This window comes from Ciconia boyciana, chromosome 1, assembly GCF_034638445.1.
Source record: "Ciconia boyciana chromosome 1, ASM3463844v1, whole genome shotgun sequence".
Taxonomy (NCBI): Eukaryota; Metazoa; Chordata; class Aves; order Ciconiiformes; family Ciconiidae; genus Ciconia; species Ciconia boyciana.
This window is the reverse complement of record NC_132934.1, coordinates 174709957-174728792: the sequence shown is the minus strand read 5'-3', so window position 1 is coordinate 174728792 and position 18836 is coordinate 174709957. Positions and strand designations below refer to the sequence as shown.

The 18836-nt window shown below is 41.4% G+C and overlaps 1 protein-coding gene across 17 annotated transcripts in view; it reads right to left on the bottom strand.

The window, feature by feature from the left end:
• KLF12 (KLF transcription factor 12) overlaps positions 1–18836 on the bottom strand; it is a 258752-nt gene that overhangs the window by 171854 nt on the left and 68062 nt on the right. For all 17 annotated transcript variants that reach the window (XM_072850068.1, XM_072850073.1, XM_072850064.1 and 14 more), the window contains one exon: positions 16267–16330. In XM_072850068.1, coding sequence (XP_072706169.1) covers positions 16267–16287 — 21 coding nt within the window. In that variant the 5' untranslated portion in view covers positions 16288–16330. The remainder of the gene's footprint in view (positions 1–16266; positions 16331–18836) is intronic.

Here is an 18836-nt window from a genome sequence, read left to right as displayed (position 1 = left end):
GATAATTAAAATAACCACATAACTTAAAAATTAAAGAGTATTTTAAGTAACTATGGGTATAGCCATAAAAATGACAGAAAAACATCAGAAAGAGATATAGGAGTAGCACATATAGCACTACATTAACAGATGCTTTGAACTTTCATTACAGCATCTTTAAAATTTAGAGATATCAAATTTGCTATATACAGTCAATCAAACTGGGCATATATATTAAATTCAAGGTTATAAACAAACTACATGAGTATGTGTCTAGGGGAAAGAGAAAGTAAATGAGTAATTAATTTATAACATATCATTTTACAGTATGAAATAATCATGTAACCCTGGAAAAATTCAGGGAACAATGAATGCTATAGCCAATGCTTTTTTTCTTAGGATCCCAGGATAATTCAGGTGGGAAGGTGCCTCAGGATGTCTCCAGTCCAACCTCCAGCTCAAAGCAGGTGCAGCTCAGAGGTCAGACCAGCTTGCTCACGGTTATGGCCAGTGAGGTCTCAACAACCTTGAAGGATGGAGATGGCACCTCCTCTCTGGGCAACCTGCTCGGCTAGGAGACAGCCCCCATCGGGGAAAACCCAAGGGTTTCCTCACACCCAGCCGGAACCTCTCTTGTTTTCAATGCTGTGCGTCTCATTCTCCCACCACACATGGCTATGAACTCACCAAGACCCCCTGAGCCCACACATCCTGCCAGTCTTTGACCATCTGACTGTGCGCCCATCCAGGCTGTAATAACTCTAACTCAGATACAAGAACATTGTTGGAGACACTGTTGAAAGTCTTGCAGAAGCTGAGGTGAATGATGTTCACTTCTCTCCCCTCATCCAATATTCCAGTCACTTTACACTGCAGATGGCAATCAGGTGGGTCAGGCATGCTTTATCCTGGGTGAATCCATGCTGACTGTTCCCACACACCTTCTCCTCCTTCATGGTGCCCAGCAGCCTGTTCCCAGAGGACTCACTCTATGATTATTTTTTTTTGTTCCCATGGACCAAAGGGAGGCTGACTGCTCTGTAGTGCCCCAGATCACCCTTTTGGATTGATCTGAAGAGGAGTGCACCATTTGCTTTCTTCTAGTCATCAGGGATCTCCCATGGTCTCCAGCACCTTTCAAGCATGGTAGAGAAGGGTGCTGCAAGGACATCAGCCACCTCTCTCAGCACCCATGCATGCAGGCAGGTGGGTCCCATGGGCTTGTGTGGGTTGAGTCCTCTCGGGTAATCCCTGGGACTTGCTCTTCATTCATGATGGGTGGTTCTGCTTCCTGAACCTTGTCTGTAAGCACAGAGGTCTGTGAGAAGGCCACGCAGGTGAAGGCTGATGCAGAGAAGGCAATGGAGTACCTCAGCCTTACCAGTGTTCGCTGTCAATAATTCACCCACCAACCCACATTTTCCTTGTCCAGCCTTTTACTGCTGATGTAGCGGTAGAAGCTCTTGTTGTTGCCTTTGATATTCCCTGCAAATCTGAACCCCAGCTGAGCTTTGGCTTTTCTGACACCATCCCTACATGCCTGCATAGTATTTCTGTGTTCAGCCTTTGTAGCCTGTCTCTGCTTCCACCTCCTGCTATACGCTGCCTTTTTGCTCTGGAATCCATGGGTTTTGCACTGGAAGCCATGACTTCCTCACTTAGAGAAGCAGGTCTCCTGACAAGTCCACTTGTCTGATGAGCTAGAAATTGGTTCAAAACCAATTGGGCTTTTAAACAAATCTGTAGATCAACAGCTATCAAGCACAAAAATACAGATACAACCTCTAGCCATGGAAGTATTTGTGCCCTAGATTTTTTGCAAACTTGGAGGATGTACCAGGGCAACACCATTGCCCACACACAACCTTGCTACATCTTCTCCCTAAGCATCTCTTTGTTATTGACTGTTGTTAGAGAAAGCATATAAGGTAGACGGTCCTGTGCTCTGACAGAAAACAGCCACATTTATATTCCTATGTCTTTTCTTGAAGTATAATACATGCCAAAACCATGAAAGTTAAACCAGCTCTAAATCATGGGATTCCAGTCTCAAGACTCGCACTCAAGAATGAATTTACATTCTTCTACCAAGTACCTGGTATGGATCACTGCCAAAAAGGGACCTTAAAGCTAGGTGGGCCACTGTCTATTCTTCTGCAGCATTTCACTCCCTGTGATTTATTCCAGGAGGTAAACGACATGGTCATCACATGACATCTACAGCTTAGCATGGACTTCAAATGATACCTTCAGAGCCCTCTTCCTTTGCTTCCCTCAGCCATTACTCGATCGCTGAAAATGCAGCAATACAGTCTGTCCATGCGTGCAACCATTCCTGGCTGATTTCATGAATGGTAAAAATCACAGCCAAACAATAGTGCCTGGGAAACACCTGAACATTGCAAGTTATTGTTATGCTCACTAAAATATATAGAAGTATTACACAAAGCTATACAATAAAACTATGCATTCCTACCTGCTGTTGAACTCTACCTTGAATGAGGTGCCCTATGCAAAAGCATTTGACAGAATTGTGTGTGACTGCTAAATGTGCCCCTGCTGGGTCTTTAAATCCTCATTAGTGTTCTTTAAGTCAGTGCACCTGATTATACATCGCACAGCAGGAAGATCTAACAAAGTATTGTTATTTGTATTATCTTTTTATAACCTAGCGTCACGCTCCCATTAAAAATGTATAGTGACCTTACCCATGTCAAGGCTTTCAAGAAATAATGCACTGAGATAATTGGTTGTTTGGCATCACACCTAGCCTTTATAGCATGTGTCAAGCCCTGACTCATACTAATATATTTAACGTTTCTCATTAGGACATAATAAGAAATTGTGCCTGTATAAATCACATATTTATTCCCAACACGTGGCTTGCTTACACTGTGTAAAATGATGAGAACAATTTCCTGTCCACACTAGCTATGTCTCACATAGAATAAAATGCTTTTATTAGATTTACTTTGCATCAAAAGAACTGGATGGGTTAAGCTGCTCATGTTTTTAAGCAACGATTTCTGCACAGGCATAGAGTGTTATGTGTACTGCATCTTTCTGAAGAGATCTGGACCAGTAACATTAATAACGTGACAAACTGCCTCGATCATCATTCTGGATGCTGAAATTCAATAAACATTACTAAAATATTCTAACCACTAAAATCACAGCCACAGTGGTTTCAAGAGCAGTGTTTATCAGACACTGAATGCTGCTGGACACAAATCTGTGGAGTAATGCCCTCAATCAATGTAGATGATTCACAAGAATGCTTTTCACATTGAAAGCTCATGCCAAGTCACCAGTTCACATATCAAGTAAAAAAGAATTCTAAGAATTCTTTCAGGATTTTCTTAAAAATTACTCCTCACAGGACTTCAGCTTAAAGAATCTATGTCAGGTACCCAGCTCATGTTTTGTGATGAAAAGCACCAAGGCTATGTCATTGTTGGTGCTGTTTCTTCAGCTGTCCATCCCCTGGCTCAGCGCAATCAACACAGAGCCTCCATCCAACTTTTGTGTGCATGTGTATGCTTTATGTATATGGTGGTATACTTTATGCTGTCATCAATACATCAATAGAAGACATCAATAAATTATGCATTTCAAGAATTACAGAAAAAAGTATGGCAATTCTATCACCTGTTTGGTGCCTGGAATAATAAATTCTCCACTCAAGTGAAAATTGTGAAAGTCTATCATCATTTATTCTTAAGTTTAAATTAGTCTCCAAAACACTCAGGTGGGGGGGGGGGTGTTCGCTTTTGGGGGGTTTTTTGTTTGGTTGGTTTTGTTGTTTTTTTTGGTTTTTTTTTTTTGGGGGGGGGTGTTTGTTTTGTGTGCTGGTTTTTTTTGGGGGGAGGAGTTGGTTATTTTTGTTTTTGTGGGTTGTTGGGGTTTTTTTGGTTTGGTTTTTTTTTTTTTTAAGTAATGACAACTCTGAGTGCCCATTTGCCTGAAAAACAGCAGAGCTCTGAATTTACTTTCAACCTGAAAGCATACTCTCAAGACCAATGGATTATGTTTATTATTCTAAAACACAAAATTAAGTATTAACCTGAATACACTAAAACTGGGAAGAAAAAAAAAGAAATCATACCGCTGATCAGCTCTGAGGAACTACTAGACTAATTCAAGAGATCACTGTTAATAATGTTATCAAGCTCCGTAGAACCCTACTCAGGCAAAGCAAGCCTTTTAACATAGGTTACCAAATAATCCTTCAGATTTTTACCATCATCAGCTGCCATACAACTGCTCTAGGGTCATATGTAAAAGTTTATGCCTGGATTAGATAATTTTTGTTGAAATTTTGCGAGGCGGACACTAGTTAAGTACTTCACCTGCTCATCATGCTGAATGGCCTACAAAGAGGTTAGTAACAAGCAACCACGCAGGGTGAAATCTTGGCTGGCTACCTGAATGTCCCTCAGGGTTCAAAGCAGTCCAAGCCGATGCAGGATGGAAATGCCCAACTTCACTCCTCACTAGCAAGGAATATGGGTTCATCAGTTTAAGCGTAATAAGCATTCTTGAGCTGTCATCTCAGAAAGAAGTGAAGGAGGCAGACACTTCCATGCTGCAACAGCACAACAAGCAGTAGATGCTTACTCTTTTCTCCCTGTAAAATTTTTATAACTTGTAAAATTTTCCAACTGAAAGCTTCAGGATTTTAAACTACATGAACAACAGTATAACAAAACAACCACAGCCATGCTAGCCAGCACTTAGGTTCCTGAGCAAATGCAACATTATCTCAGCCACACTTGGAAAAACACCTTTTTTTTCCTGACTTACTAGATACGCACGTAGGCAAATACTTTTAGGTCACTTATGTTTGGATTAAAAATGAGAGACTTCTCTCCTAGACGAATGTACACACATCCCAAAGTAGGGTAAGCAGTGGAGAAGCAGGGCGTGAAGAAGCTGTCCTAACCAGGGGGCTCCTTCAGACACCGCAACTCTTCAGGATCCTCTTCTGTGTCCTTAAGGTCTGGTGTTACGTAGCTACGTAGTGTGTTGGCAAGTCTGGAGGTTGAAGTGAAATTTTCCCCTCGCTTGCCTTGCTCATATCTTATTTAGGATTTTAGCACCGTTTGGGGAACAGTTACAGACACTTTAAATCACATTTGCCTGGTGTGATCTTTTATTTATTTACTCTAAAGATCCCCACATGGGAGAGTTCAGAGCCACTGCGGTGGAAGAATTTCAATGTTTTTAAATGCTTTCTGATGAAAACAACTCTGTTTGTCCTTATAAAACATTCCTCAGTATCTGATCCCACCAGGCCACAATGCGGACAGACCCCAGCAAATATAAGCAAATGGGTTATTACTTTGGTGCTCTCCCTTGCGTACTGCAGTAACCATTACTGATATAGACTTATGACTAGCCAAAAATAACTGGTTTACTAGAAACCCAGCCAGAAAAAGAAACTGGTAAAAAGAAAAATCTAGCTTTGTACATCAACTGATAAATAATAATCACTATCCAGTATTCAGAGTAAATCTGGCAGAACTAATCCCAGCCTGCATCCTGGAATTAAGAGTGCAGCACAGCATATTTAGTAGACTGACTAGGTATTGTCCATCACTACTGAAAAATCACTGGAAATATTTTAAGTTTTTTCATGAACAAAAGCAGAAACTAACCCTGCTCATGGAACGCTACACTCATGAAATTACCCCTTTTTTCCAATAACCTGGTTTCATATTAGGCAAATAAATGCCCATGTTTCTGTGCAACGCTGTATGATTAATTACTTGCCCAGACTTTCCTAAAAGAAGTAGCAATTGACATTGGGTTAATACAAAAGGATTCATAAGCTGCATATAGCTCACAGAAACCAGAAACTAAGGACATCATTCACTCTTTTGGAAACCTGCTATGCCCAACAGTAAATCTTTTCCTTCAGGCAAAAGTGGTTAAGTAGCCTTGATCATAACAAACTGTTGCTACAGATCAAAGAGTAATGGCACATTTGTATTCAGAGTAAAGTAATAGCCAAACTCTTGCTTGAAGCCAAATACACGGTTGAGAAGCACACAATAGGAGCTGGGTGTTGTTATTACCATCTACATTTAAGTATTCTACTTTTTCAGTGTTTCTTTGTCCATTTTCCATGCTGAAAAGAATCATCAGCTGAGGTAGAAAAAAGCCACCCACATCAACCAAAGTGGGTGAACTGGTTTGAGTAAATTAAAGCCTGAAACCTCTTCATATTAATATTAAAACTTCTTTCCAGCATACACCCACTTTGAAATTATGAAGGTTCTAAAACTTTTGAAATTACTATTATTACCAAGGTGAGCTTGGTTTATAAATGCTTTCTTTATATTTAAATACGTAGCAATTAGGAAAATTACCCAGCCTCTTATGAGCCTCTTATCAAGCCACAAGTTATCAGCAGATAGTGTATTTTTACTGCGTAAAAGCCATATTTTCACAGAGAGATGCACATTGCTTGCCATTCCTGAAGAGCTTTAAAAGTCCTGAATAAGACAGTATGATAGTTAAAGGGATCCAGATTATTCAAAAGAAAGGTTTGGCTCCTTGTACACGAATAGCCAAGATATTATGAACTGTCTTGCTCTCTTTCTGCATATAAAAAAAGATTATCCTTGCTTTCTGCAGAGATTAAGGCAATTCACTTGTTTTACATTCTGTGATAAAATAAACTCCACTGTCATGCTGCCTGGAGCTCCTGTATCTCATCCATTATGTAAATCTCCAAAGAGTAGTTCAGCAAACATCATCTCAGTGCCACTGCACTTAATAAGACGACCTACGCATCTACGTTAATTTTCATCTTCCAAGACCAACAGAAACTCCTTACTTCTTAATTTGCAAGAGAGATTCTTACTGTCATCTCTCTTCATAACCACCAAGGCCAAGCTCGTATAGTTTTAAATGAAACTCGGACTTCACTCCAAATGCTTGGGTTTGGGGGTTTGCACCATCTCCTCTAAAAACAGGAAAATAAAGCCAAGCAAAAAGAATGTTTTGAATCTCACTATTTCTAGGACATCTATTTTGTTGGGGGTTTTTGTTTTGATATGTTGGTTTGGGGTTTTGGTTTTTTTGCTAATACAAATACTGAAACACTTCTATATTACTTAGAAATTAAGGTGGAAACTCAGTGCATGTTTACCTATAACGTCTGAAAGTCAAGGCTTTTATTTTCACTTGACCTATGCCCACATGTCCATCACAGCTGACCACAGCAATCACAGCTGTAGCGGACTGCTATCAAACTGAACTGAAACAACAACAACAAACCCTAAGTAAATAGCAAAGTTCAAAAGAAGGTGACAGCCCCAAAGCAGAAAACTTGCCCTTTCCTGACTCATCACCGAACCTCTGCACAAGAAAGACTTAATGAATCACCAGGAGTATACATGAAGCACCGTGTGAGAAGCATAAGACTGGGTCAAGATTTAGATTAATACCAGGAGCTTATTTTCTCTTAGACACATGTCCTTGGTTATATGAAATACCATATCCACTGGGATCATTACTCAGGTCTGTTAGCAGTGGATATCAGTATTAAAATAACTGCCTTCTCCTTACATGCTAGCTACTGAATTCTAACACGTTCTTCTACGCCTTCGTATGAGAAGTGACAAATTGCCATTGTTTGACATTATTCTCTCCACAGCATGTCAAAAATACTAAAATCCAAATGCATTTATTTCTAGCACTAAATGTTTATTGTCAGATATGTAGGAAAAGGAAAATGAGAAAGCATATGTAGTATTTCAATTTCTGGTTCCATGTATCTTAATCAGCATTGCCGTGCAGACCAAGAACCATGGGGTTTTCCCTTCTCATTGAAAAGCAAAGATTAACTCTAAAATGCAGTTAGCCGTGCTGCGTCATGATACTGAGAATTAATACCTCCTACAACAGAAGCATCTTTTTTTCCATGCAAACACTTACATCCTCATAACTAATGACCAGAAACAGGTCATTAAGAAACAAGCAGAAGTAGTAAGTCCTGTAAATCTCTGGTTTAAACTTGTTTTATTTGATGGATCATGCCCAACAGAACTGAACAGTATTCAGCTTCTTGGAAACCAAAAACCTGAGAGTATGAATTTAAACATTTTTTATTCCCATTAGGCACTTTGGAAACTTGTGTCATACTTCTGAAAATACACACATCAAAATGGTCTTGTCAAACAACTTTGAAATTAAATGCCTTGCGCTTCCCTCTCTGGAGTAGTATAAATTTAGTCATTATTAGAATTAGTATAATTGTTCTCTAAGTGCTCTAGGAATAAAAGGTGAAACGAGCTCAGTGACTGCTCTTTCATTCCCACGAGAATGTGCCGCAGCAGAGAAGTCAGGCTGCGAGAGCAGGGATGCCCAGGGATGCTTTGAAAATCCAAGGACTGGAGAACGAGTCCAGCTAAGTGGAGCCTGGTGTATGCGCCATGTCCGTACCAGCATAGCTCACAGGCAGAGATGTCGTCTGTTGTTCCAGGGAGGACACAGAAATCCCATGGGAAGAACTACCCTCTGGAGATGCCTGCTGCTGCCTGCTGACTAGTGGAAGACAGGAGCCTTCAGCAAAATGACTGAAGTTGAAAGGAACGAATCCAGGCCTTTGAGGTCTAGCTCCCTGTGGACTATGTCCCATCACTTACGACTAGTCCCCCAGGGGTATCAAGGCTGAAAGAGGAACCGAAGAAGCTGGTTTAAAACAGAAACTGGTTTGGAAACACCACTAAACAAAGAGGGACATCATGCAATCTCACCTGGGAGGTCCCTGAGCGTTCACCTAGCAGAACCATCAGTCTGCATCTCCCTCAGCAAACCACCACTGTTGCAACAGGAAGGGATCTTCTCAATTTAGCTGAAGATACCTACAGCCTATGTCTTTCAACAGCCCATGAGAAATCAGAGCATGTTAGGTAAGCTTTTTGAACTACACCTCCCAGTTTGGTTTCTTCCAAAAGCCACCTAGCTTGCACAGCCCAAGGCCATGCTACAAGGCAAACCGAAGCACGCCAGGCCAGGACATTCATGGAAGCATTTCCTGATCTAAGCTAAACCAGTAATATGCTCAGCTCACTTCTTCCCAGCTCTGGTCTGGTTTGCTCCAGCCAGCTTCCTCCAAAACCAAAACTGGCCCGTGGTTTGGGGGACTGATCCTTCCAGGCTTTTCTAATAATAGTGTGGACCAACCTGTACCAGTGTGACTGGTCCTACCAAGCCCTCCAAGCCTGCCCCCTCAGACCGCTGCTCGCAGCCTCACGCCAGAGCCCACGACACGTCATGGAACTGAAACGTCATGGAAACATGACACGTCATGGAAACATGACACTGATAGGCCTCCAGTTATCTCCAGCAACAACAATAATGAGCAACAGGAGCACTGCAAAGGTAGAGCAGGACACCCAAACTCCAAAAGACAATAGCACACCTGCAGCAAGCGCAGTACGGAGGGAGCCAACCCTGGCCGGTTGGCATGCGGGGACCTGGCATCGCTCGCACCACGGCCGCAGTTTGCTCCCTGAAGTGGATGCGCTCAGCAAGGCAGACACGGCAGGTCCTACCTGTAGGCTTGGCAGTCCTGAGGTACTAAACGCAGCTGCAGCCAGAACTGAGGAAAATTTCTCACCTAGATCTTCAGGCTGCTTCCATCATTTTATTTCATATAGTCTACAATGCACATTTTGGAGACTACAAGAGGTAGCAGCATCCATTTCTGCTCCTCCTGAGAAGCTGCTGGTAGAGCATCTCCTCTCCCTCCCAGCATGGGAACACCGGCACGCCACGCATGTCAAATACCAGAAATAGGAACCAAGGGTGTCTGTGCCTGCATTATAAAGCAATTTGTCATTTTATGCTCACAGGCTAGTTTTTGCTGTCTCTGTTCTCAGCTCTGGCTAAACTTCTCAAGGTGAAGTTTTTTGGTTTTCACTCCCAAAATGAATTAAAAAAACAAAAAAGACACCAACCCCCAAACCCCCCCAAATGCCCAAACTTTAAAAACCAAACCGACAGTTACAGGACAACACTCCTCACAGGAAGAGTTTAAGCTCTGTATAACTTAAATGAATTTTAAAAAGTTAAGTAACACACCAAGCCTTACAATCAACAGCAGTAAGTAATACAAATGACAGATACCAACACGTTTACTAACTAAAATTTAAGGGGATATCTATTAACTTTCAGAAGTAGTTTAACAGGCACTCTACTGCACCGCGTTATGTCAATAGGTGCTGAAGCAGACCCTTAAACACAGCTTTCACCTACATCCACAATTTACTAACCACAGACCCATCATCACCACCCATCTCTTCATGGAGGAGTGATCTAGGCAACACCAGCAAGATCCACCTTTGCTTTACAATGACATTTAGTAATTTTAATGGCATGAACTGTGAAAAGAACTCCGGTATTTTAAATATTCCACATTTTCGTCACATATTGTCAATTCTAGGCTAATTACTCTCCTGTAAGCTGCACTACAATGTGGGCCGCCTTACTCCCCCACACACCACCTCACATGAAGGTTGCTGCCATCCTTTTTTATGCAATTCTCTATTCTTCCTGTTTCAAAAAAACTCTTTAATAAATAGGATTTTAATTCAAGAACTACTGCAAAATCAATGCACCTGAAACATCCCACAGCAGCTCCAAGCAGAGCAGAAATCTGCGCAGCCACCGGGATGCAAACCCTGCGGACCGCTGCTGAGCAGCTGCTGGGCCAGAGACATTTTGCGCAATTCTGAGCAAAGCCTCTTGGGCAGCTCTGCAGTGACTACTTGAAAATACAACCTTATTCATTATATATAAAGATCTCTTTATTTATTGATTTTAAAGCAAAGCTTGAGGCTTTTGCAGTAGACCAGGCTTTAACAGGCAAAGTCTAACCCACCCTTCTGCCTAGTTCCATTGCCTTTCTGAAGTTTGAAGGTGCAGAAAGACCACAGCTATCTTCAACCACTAAAATAACACTTCTAAAATATATTGTATTTTTGTTATATGAAACTTAAAAGCAATGGTTACAATCCTCCGTAGATGTCTGCCCCCTGATCCACACTGGCAGGAATGCAATAAAAGGACAAAACCCTCAAAATCATAATCCAACTTGACTTAAACAAGGTCATATCACAAGCCAAGCACTAAATATGATTTGGCCCTAACTCCGATAAACTGATTTTGTGTGTGTGTGTACGCACGTGCTTTGGATACCCGCCCCAAGCCACCTGCTGAAGAGCACTATATAAACACACCAAAATTGCTGGGAAGTGAGTGGAATGGAGCCAAGATCTGGGACCCATAAACAAGAAACTATTTAGGCTATGAAAGCAATTGCCCAGCAGAAATGAAGAAAGAAGTGTTGTAGAACAAATTTTGTACTGCTGTTTGTAAGGAAAGACTAATAGGAACGCCGAGGTCTTCCCAGAAATCATTCATTAATTTTACAAAGGCAAAGGGAAGAGGAATGAGCTTGTATGCAATGCAAATGCATCAAGCTAAAGGGGTTCATTGCAGGCATCTTAAATGCCTTTTTCTCCTTGGAAAAGATCAGTGTTGGAAATGCCCCCAGCAATTTTTCAGCCATAGGGATCAGTTCCAAGTCCACCTCACCTCTCGCCCAGCGGGGCTGAACCGGCGGCGAGCAAACCTGGGGGCTACAATGCACGGCCCTCCCGCAGCCCATCAGCCACACCGGCACCCGACGGGGAAGGACGGGAGCAAGAGAGAGCACGATATGTGGCAGTCAATGTAAGGAACAGAGTAAGAAAGAAAAATCTCTGCTGCTCCTCCCTTTCCTGAATATAAGGTTTGGGGAAAAGTTTTCCTCCCACTCTACAGTTTCAGCATAAGTTTTACATTTTTAAGTGACAGTAAGTAAAAGCAAATCTGTCCTATGAATATGACCAGGTTCTAGACAACAAATTGCCTGCTATCTATTTACACTGTAAAATATTCATTAAATATCAACCACCAATCGACTGTTAAGGGACCCATCTTGATAAATGCTAGACAACAGATGAAACCAAAAGAACTTCACAGTCTCCCTGCCTTGCTGAATTGGGCCATCAGTCATTTTTAAGTGGTCATTTGTTACATTGTTTTATCCAAGATATTTATAATCATAATGAATTGAGACAAAACATCAAACTACAGCCTCTTTGCCTGAGAGTAATCTAAACTGAAAAGCACATAACAGAAAGGATGGATTGATGGCCAGGGAAAAATAACTCCCTTGAGATTAATATATTTCATCCTGTTGATGTTTCCAGTCATAATTATACTCCAAGAATCCACTGAATGATGTTAGATGTGAAAGACCACTTAAGAGCAGTTGCTTCCTTTCTAGGAAAACTGCGTTTGTTTGTAATGGATACAGAGGGGACAGCAGAGGACAAAACCCAAACATATCATCACACTGCCACTAATATTCTGACTATGCAAATAAAAAAACCATAAAACTTCCTTGAAACACCCTCAAACACATTAAAAAAAAAATAATCATTTTTATCATGACCAGACTTTGAAATCACAAAAAAAGTAAAGATTGAAAGTCCAATGAGTCCAAACTCCACCCAAGACCAGGGTAGCTCCAAAGTGAGATGAGATGGCTCAGGGGCTTGCCCAGGCTGCACTGGAGGATGGGGTTGTTCCTCCCCAGGTGCAGGGCTTTCCCCTCTGCTGAACATGATGAGGTCCCTGCCAGCCCATTTATCCATCCTGCCGAGGTCACCCTGCCCTCATTGCATCAGATGGGTACCACACATGCACCCTCCTATGCCCTGCTCCGCATAGGAGTCAGGGAAGGTGAGGCAAGAGCACATCAGAGGTAGGAAGACCCCTGAGATGGGATGAGCTCTGGAGAGGTCAAGAAAGATCTCCTTTGTACCGAGTCCTTCCCTCTAAATAGCTGAGCCAAACTTGGCTCTTATTTTTTGTTGGTGGTTTTTTGTTTGGTTTTTTGGTTTTGGGGGTTTGTTTTGTTTTGTTTTTTCCAGAGATGACGCACAGGTTACCTTCATGAGACAGCAGTACTTCTTGTGCTCATCACACAGACCTCTTCAGAAAATAAGCAGTCACCTCCTAACACCACTGATTTCAATACAACTTTGTGTTGTTTATCATTTTTTGAGCATTAAATAACTTAGAACATCATTAAGCCTGATCAAATGAACTGCCCAGTAGTATTTCTGCAGGCTGTCCGTGAAACCACAGTGTGAGTGGGAGACTGTACCCAAGACCACTCAAAGTACAATGCAGACCTGCCTTTTCAATCTGAGCAATCTCTTCTCCCCTTTAATTTCGCTCTCTGACCTCCTTTTCAGTCCTACCGACTTCTTTTTGGTTTGAAGTCTTGATCTTTATTTTGCCCGGGACTTTTTGAGCTATAGTTCCTCCCTGTCAGTTACCAATTTCCTTACCAGCTCCTACCCTGGTCTTTCATGTCCATACATCCACATGCAATCACTGTAGACTGAAAAACGTACACTTTAGATGTCAGATTCAACAGAGAACTGAACCTGAGGCAGACCAACAAAGACCTAAAATACACCAATGTAACATACAGACAATGCAACCCAAGTTGTTTACACCCCCAATGATATATCAACATACTCATGCTAGCAATGGAAAGCTTTCAAAACCTGGTTAGCAAAGCAGCAATAAAGTGAAAGGCTGAGGCAGGGTGCTGGGTGAAATCCAACCTCTTTCCTCTTGCAGCCAGAACTTTATCAACTGATCTTAAAAGGGACCACAGAGGAGTCCTCTCCACCTCTATTACTCAAGTTTTCTGGAATCAGTCTTCCCAGAAAAGGAATTTTTAGCCTGGGACTTTGAATTCCTCCACATAACTCCATTTTGTTCTTGTTCAGCAACATGATTTAATCACGGTGCTTTCCTAATAGAAAAGATTAACAGCTGGATTCAGAGCCCTACGCTTGCAAAGACTGCCAAACAGAAAACGCATAAAAAAATAACTCAGTACCCCCTTCCTTATCTGCACATATTTTGTGCAGCTTCCCCACGATTACGGCAGGATGACATCAGAAGGACATGAGAGAGTGGAACTATGTATGGCTTGACAAGAAAGGTCAGCCTGTTCTCCTGTTCTTCCTTCCTTCTGCCACCACTCTGCATTGAACCAGAAAGGCAAAAGCGGAGAGAGGAACAGAGATGCAGCACTGCTAGCTCTGTATCTCTCATGCCACTACAGTCTTTCCCAAGAAATGTGGGAAACGGCCATGTGAGTTCAAGAGTCTTTTGCATTTGCCTGATCTGGAAGCCCTTCCTTCTCTGTGCAGACTCTGGTTACAATGGCCCCTCTCAAGGACCTGACAAATCCTTAACGTTTTCTGCCCTAGCATCACTTCCCAAGCCAAACACCAAAGACTGTCCTCTAGTCTGGCCCAGTTTCTCCTCAATTCAATGCAAAACATTACCACACTATGCTAGTACTGCTCTGTGCTGTCTTCTGGATAGTATGAGGAGTCCACTGTAACACAACAATATGCAGAGATAGCTTACACATAATTAGGTTGGTCTTTGCACCCTCTCACACTTTCTGCCAGTAAAGAGCCTCCCTGAGTTCTCACATACCAGATTTTACCCCTGCAGTTCTGGAAGATGCAAGCAAGGTTTGGATGGTATCAGTTTTTCACTCTGCTATTCATAGCCAGGAAGTCTGAGCAGGGAAGTGTTTGCTCCACCATGATGCGAGCCCACCCTGAGCTATCAGACGTCGCTACGGTCAGCAGCCGCTGACGTGTCAGCAATCAAACCAAAGAGAAATTCCTTAAGACTCTGTGTGCTGGTTTTAGCAGGCAACAACTGCTGGTTCACATCTGGGCATACAGGTCCCTGATCCCATAAAGAAATTGTGTACTTTACTGCAGAGCTACTAATACCACTCGCTGTCTCTATTAAGGTTTAAATTTGGCTCCTGGAGGCTGGAGGTGTTTCCTGGGACCTGCGGTATATAAAGCAGATGTTCTATGGATGCTTCTGAACTAAAGATTGTTTTGCTGGCTGTTATTTCGAGAGGCTGGATTCAAAGACACAGATGATTCCCTCAAGTCTTCTGCTGCTTGTGAATACAGAGGAAGCTAGGATCAGCATGCCCACTATCTGTTGTAAACACTAAAAAAGCGTACCCAAGAAGCAATTAAAAACTCTTCTGTATCCAAGTCAGTTGTTGTTGATAAACTCTAAAACTTCTGAACCACTAAAAGACTGATAAACCCAAATTATCATGAGATAAATAAGAATCTTTGTCCTCCTGAACTACTTTGCTCAAGTTATTAGAACTACAGAATTACATTTTTGGTATTGAACGGACACTGTGCTTTTGAAAAAATCTGGGAGTTTTCCTGGTTTTTTGATTGTTCCCACCCCTGACTGAGATTCACGGGTTGAAGAAAGCTCTCTAGGAAAGAGGTTTTCCACTGTAACATATCCCTCCTTGACTAGTAGAGTTTCCAGAATGCCTTATCTAACTGAGCTGCTGCACAGCATCTCGCTGGACCGCGCCCTGTATCCCACTGTACCGCACCCTGCATCTGTCATTACAATTCATTTGCTCCGGTGCAAAACCAGAGGCACAGCCAGCTTTGTTTAAACAGCCTTGGCAGGAATTGGTTAATGTAGCACCCCAGCCAAAGCCTATAGTTCACAGTCACCAACAAGTCAGACTGACAGATGTCAAGGCCTACTGAATTTTATCATCTTACAAAGCATAACAATAAAGTCAGTAAAGCACGGAGGTCCACTAACAGCTTCTTCCTTTTTAACTAGCGCAGAAAATGCATGCTGTAAGGCAGCCATCTCTCTATGATAAGAAAACAAAGCACCAAGATATTTTTGAAGATATCATACCCTATTTGACTTCTTAAACAGCATTTGTCAGCGTGGCGTCCGAGTGCCACTCCACAATGTATTAAGCTTCATAGCCAGTAGCTGTAATGGAAGACAATGCCTCTCTCATTCTCCCTTCATCCTTGCACATAAGAATAATGAACACCACTATGTATCAGCCCATTCAAACACCTGGCTTCAAAGGAATTACCTATTTCCTTAACGTACTACTAGGTTTCCCTTTGAACATTCAGGTTTGGTCAGAAACTGTTGCATTAAGCTACAGCTGTTTTAAGCTACAGTATTCCCCTGCCTGAAAGACAATACGGCATACAAAGCTCAGACCAGTTATTTCATCTATTATATTTTGTAACACAATATAAATTTTTGATAATAGCAGTAATATGTATAATGCATATGGCTGTAAAAATGTCAACCAACTTTTATGGCTTTCCTCTTCATATGAATATTTAGTCATCCATTCGTCCCTAGTTCCACTTCAATCCTGCAAAAGAAAAGATGAAATAATTTAATTGATGTATTTTCTTAGAGGTTCATTCATTTCTCAAATATTATTGTATATGTAAATAAAGAAACCTAACCACAGACATCTGTTCCATAGTAAAACAGAGGTCAGAATAACAGTAAGTTTATAAGCACTTTAAACAAAACTGGATAAATAAGACAAAAAGTATATTGGAGAAAGCCTTATGTTTCTTCTTAACTAATAATTTTAGTCAATGCTCTCAGTGTCGTTAATTTCTGAGCTGCTACTTGAGGGCACTAAATCCCAACAGCTTTAATTAGTCTTCAGGGCCCATTATATATCAGTACCCCGCATTTGTACAGGTAAACTTTCCAGCCGTTACCGAGTGCGAATATTCTTTACTGGTATTTCAAAATGTGTCTCCCAGAAATACGACGAGATCTGGACAATAACGCATTAAAAGCCAAAATACATTTATTAGTGAGCTCAGTCAATACTCCAGCCACGGGAAGTAACTGTGCAAGACCATTACAAAATTTGAATACATATTTTTGAAAGGTTTCCTATGGATACATTATTATTTTAGTTATGTTTCCATATGAATCTATAAAAGAAAAACGTATATAGAGATTTAAATACTATATTATACTTTTGGAAGGCTCCTTCAGGTTTAAGAAAATACACTAATCCAGTAGTCTAACTTTTTTAAAGCCTTGGAGGGGGAGAAGCTTCAGATGTCCAAAATTTAAATAATAAACAATACGTCTTAAACCTCTTGACAGAATATGTGCATATATCTGGAAGCAAATACTACCTACATATGTCTCTCTTAATAATGGAAATGGTGTGAAGTCAAGAATCTAAATCTGCTGTCAGCATTATTATAAACAATCTGCTGTTATTTTTATATCATTCAAAATAAGGTCATCCTTCAAATAGCAGTGGAGGCACCTGCCCGCTTTTAAACCACAACCCAGTAATTCATTACTGCTGCATATACAACAACATGACTAACAGGTTTCCAAACAGTAAGCAAACTTATACACCGAAAACAAGACAAGAAGCTCCCTTAAGCACATAAAATTAGTAAATATTCATACACTGTGCTACTATTATACTGACTAAACACCATGCACTTAATTTTATTTCTAAGAAAATACTAAGGCTAATAGAAAAAAGTAAGTTCCAAATATTCATATGAACCATAAAAGGTGGCAAAAACACCACAAACACTGACCTAAGTAAATGTAACTAAATACTGTAGGCTTAGAGCATGCTAACTATTGTAGACCATTTGCCCCCATCTCCCATGCATCTTGTGGACTCTCCTTTTTGTTGTTTAATCTCCCTTGGCATTATTTGGATTGCTTCAAAATTTCAATTTCACAAAGCAGATTTTCTTCTTTTTTTATTTTCTTTTTTTTAAATTGCACACTTGAGTTTCTAGCTGCTCTTTCTCTGTGCTAATGTCCAAAAATGGGACAAGTGGACCAGATTTTCCACATCCTGGACTTACATGATGTGATTATCTCACCTGAGCAGGAAATTACTTAGTCATCAAGTTCTTTAAAATTAAGTGTAATGTATTCAAAAGCTTCATGGGGTCTCTGTCAGAGGAAGACAGAGTTTGACCTGTAATTGTTTCCAGTTCTCCAGGTTCTCTCCTCATTACTCCTTCCTACACACACACGCTCCTACAACGCAACTCGGCTTCAAGTTACACACGAACGCTGAAGCCCTATTAGGTTACCGTGGCTATGGTGACAGAGCAAACACGGGTATGCGTTTCAAAACTGCTAACACACCGCTACCCAACTAGCCATAGCCACAGCTGGTTTTGCGTTACTGAGTCATGTACGACAGCCCTCCTCATGAAAAAGCTACTTCATTAGCAATGACAAATAATTGGGTTTGCTTATTAATTCTCTTCAGGTCTGCACAATGTATCAAGCGGTGAATTGCCCACATCCTTGCATCACTGGGGTGCCCCTCCTCCATGGAAGGGCTTTTGCTTGTCCTCCTCTCCGCCAAGCACAAGCTCTGACAGTGCCACTGTCCCACAACGTTGCTCCACCACGATACACGTGGTTTGGGGGTAGGACAGGGGTTATCCCCTAGAACTGACCACCAGGGTGACCAAGAACATTGATTTTGGTGGCCAATGCACACTTGCCACACATGCCACCCATACAAGCCACAGGCCTCTTCCTTGCAACTATTTTAGGCTGCTTTGGGGGAGAAGGTGAAGAGCAAACCATTCACCTGAAAATGGCATTTAACTAGTAACTCCACAAATCTGTTGCCTGATTTTCAGAAGAGCTGAAAAGCTTTGGCTTCAGATGAAGTGACTTTGAAATGTGCATGAAAAAATAGAACCATCTTGTCCTTACAGATCTAGTGCATCCATTCTGCCATGTGTGTCACCACTGTGAAACCTACTCTGGACTTTGGTTTTCAGTGGCTTACTGTGAAATCTCAGTTTCCGCTATCAGAAATATGAAGACAGACATGAAAGTCCAAATAG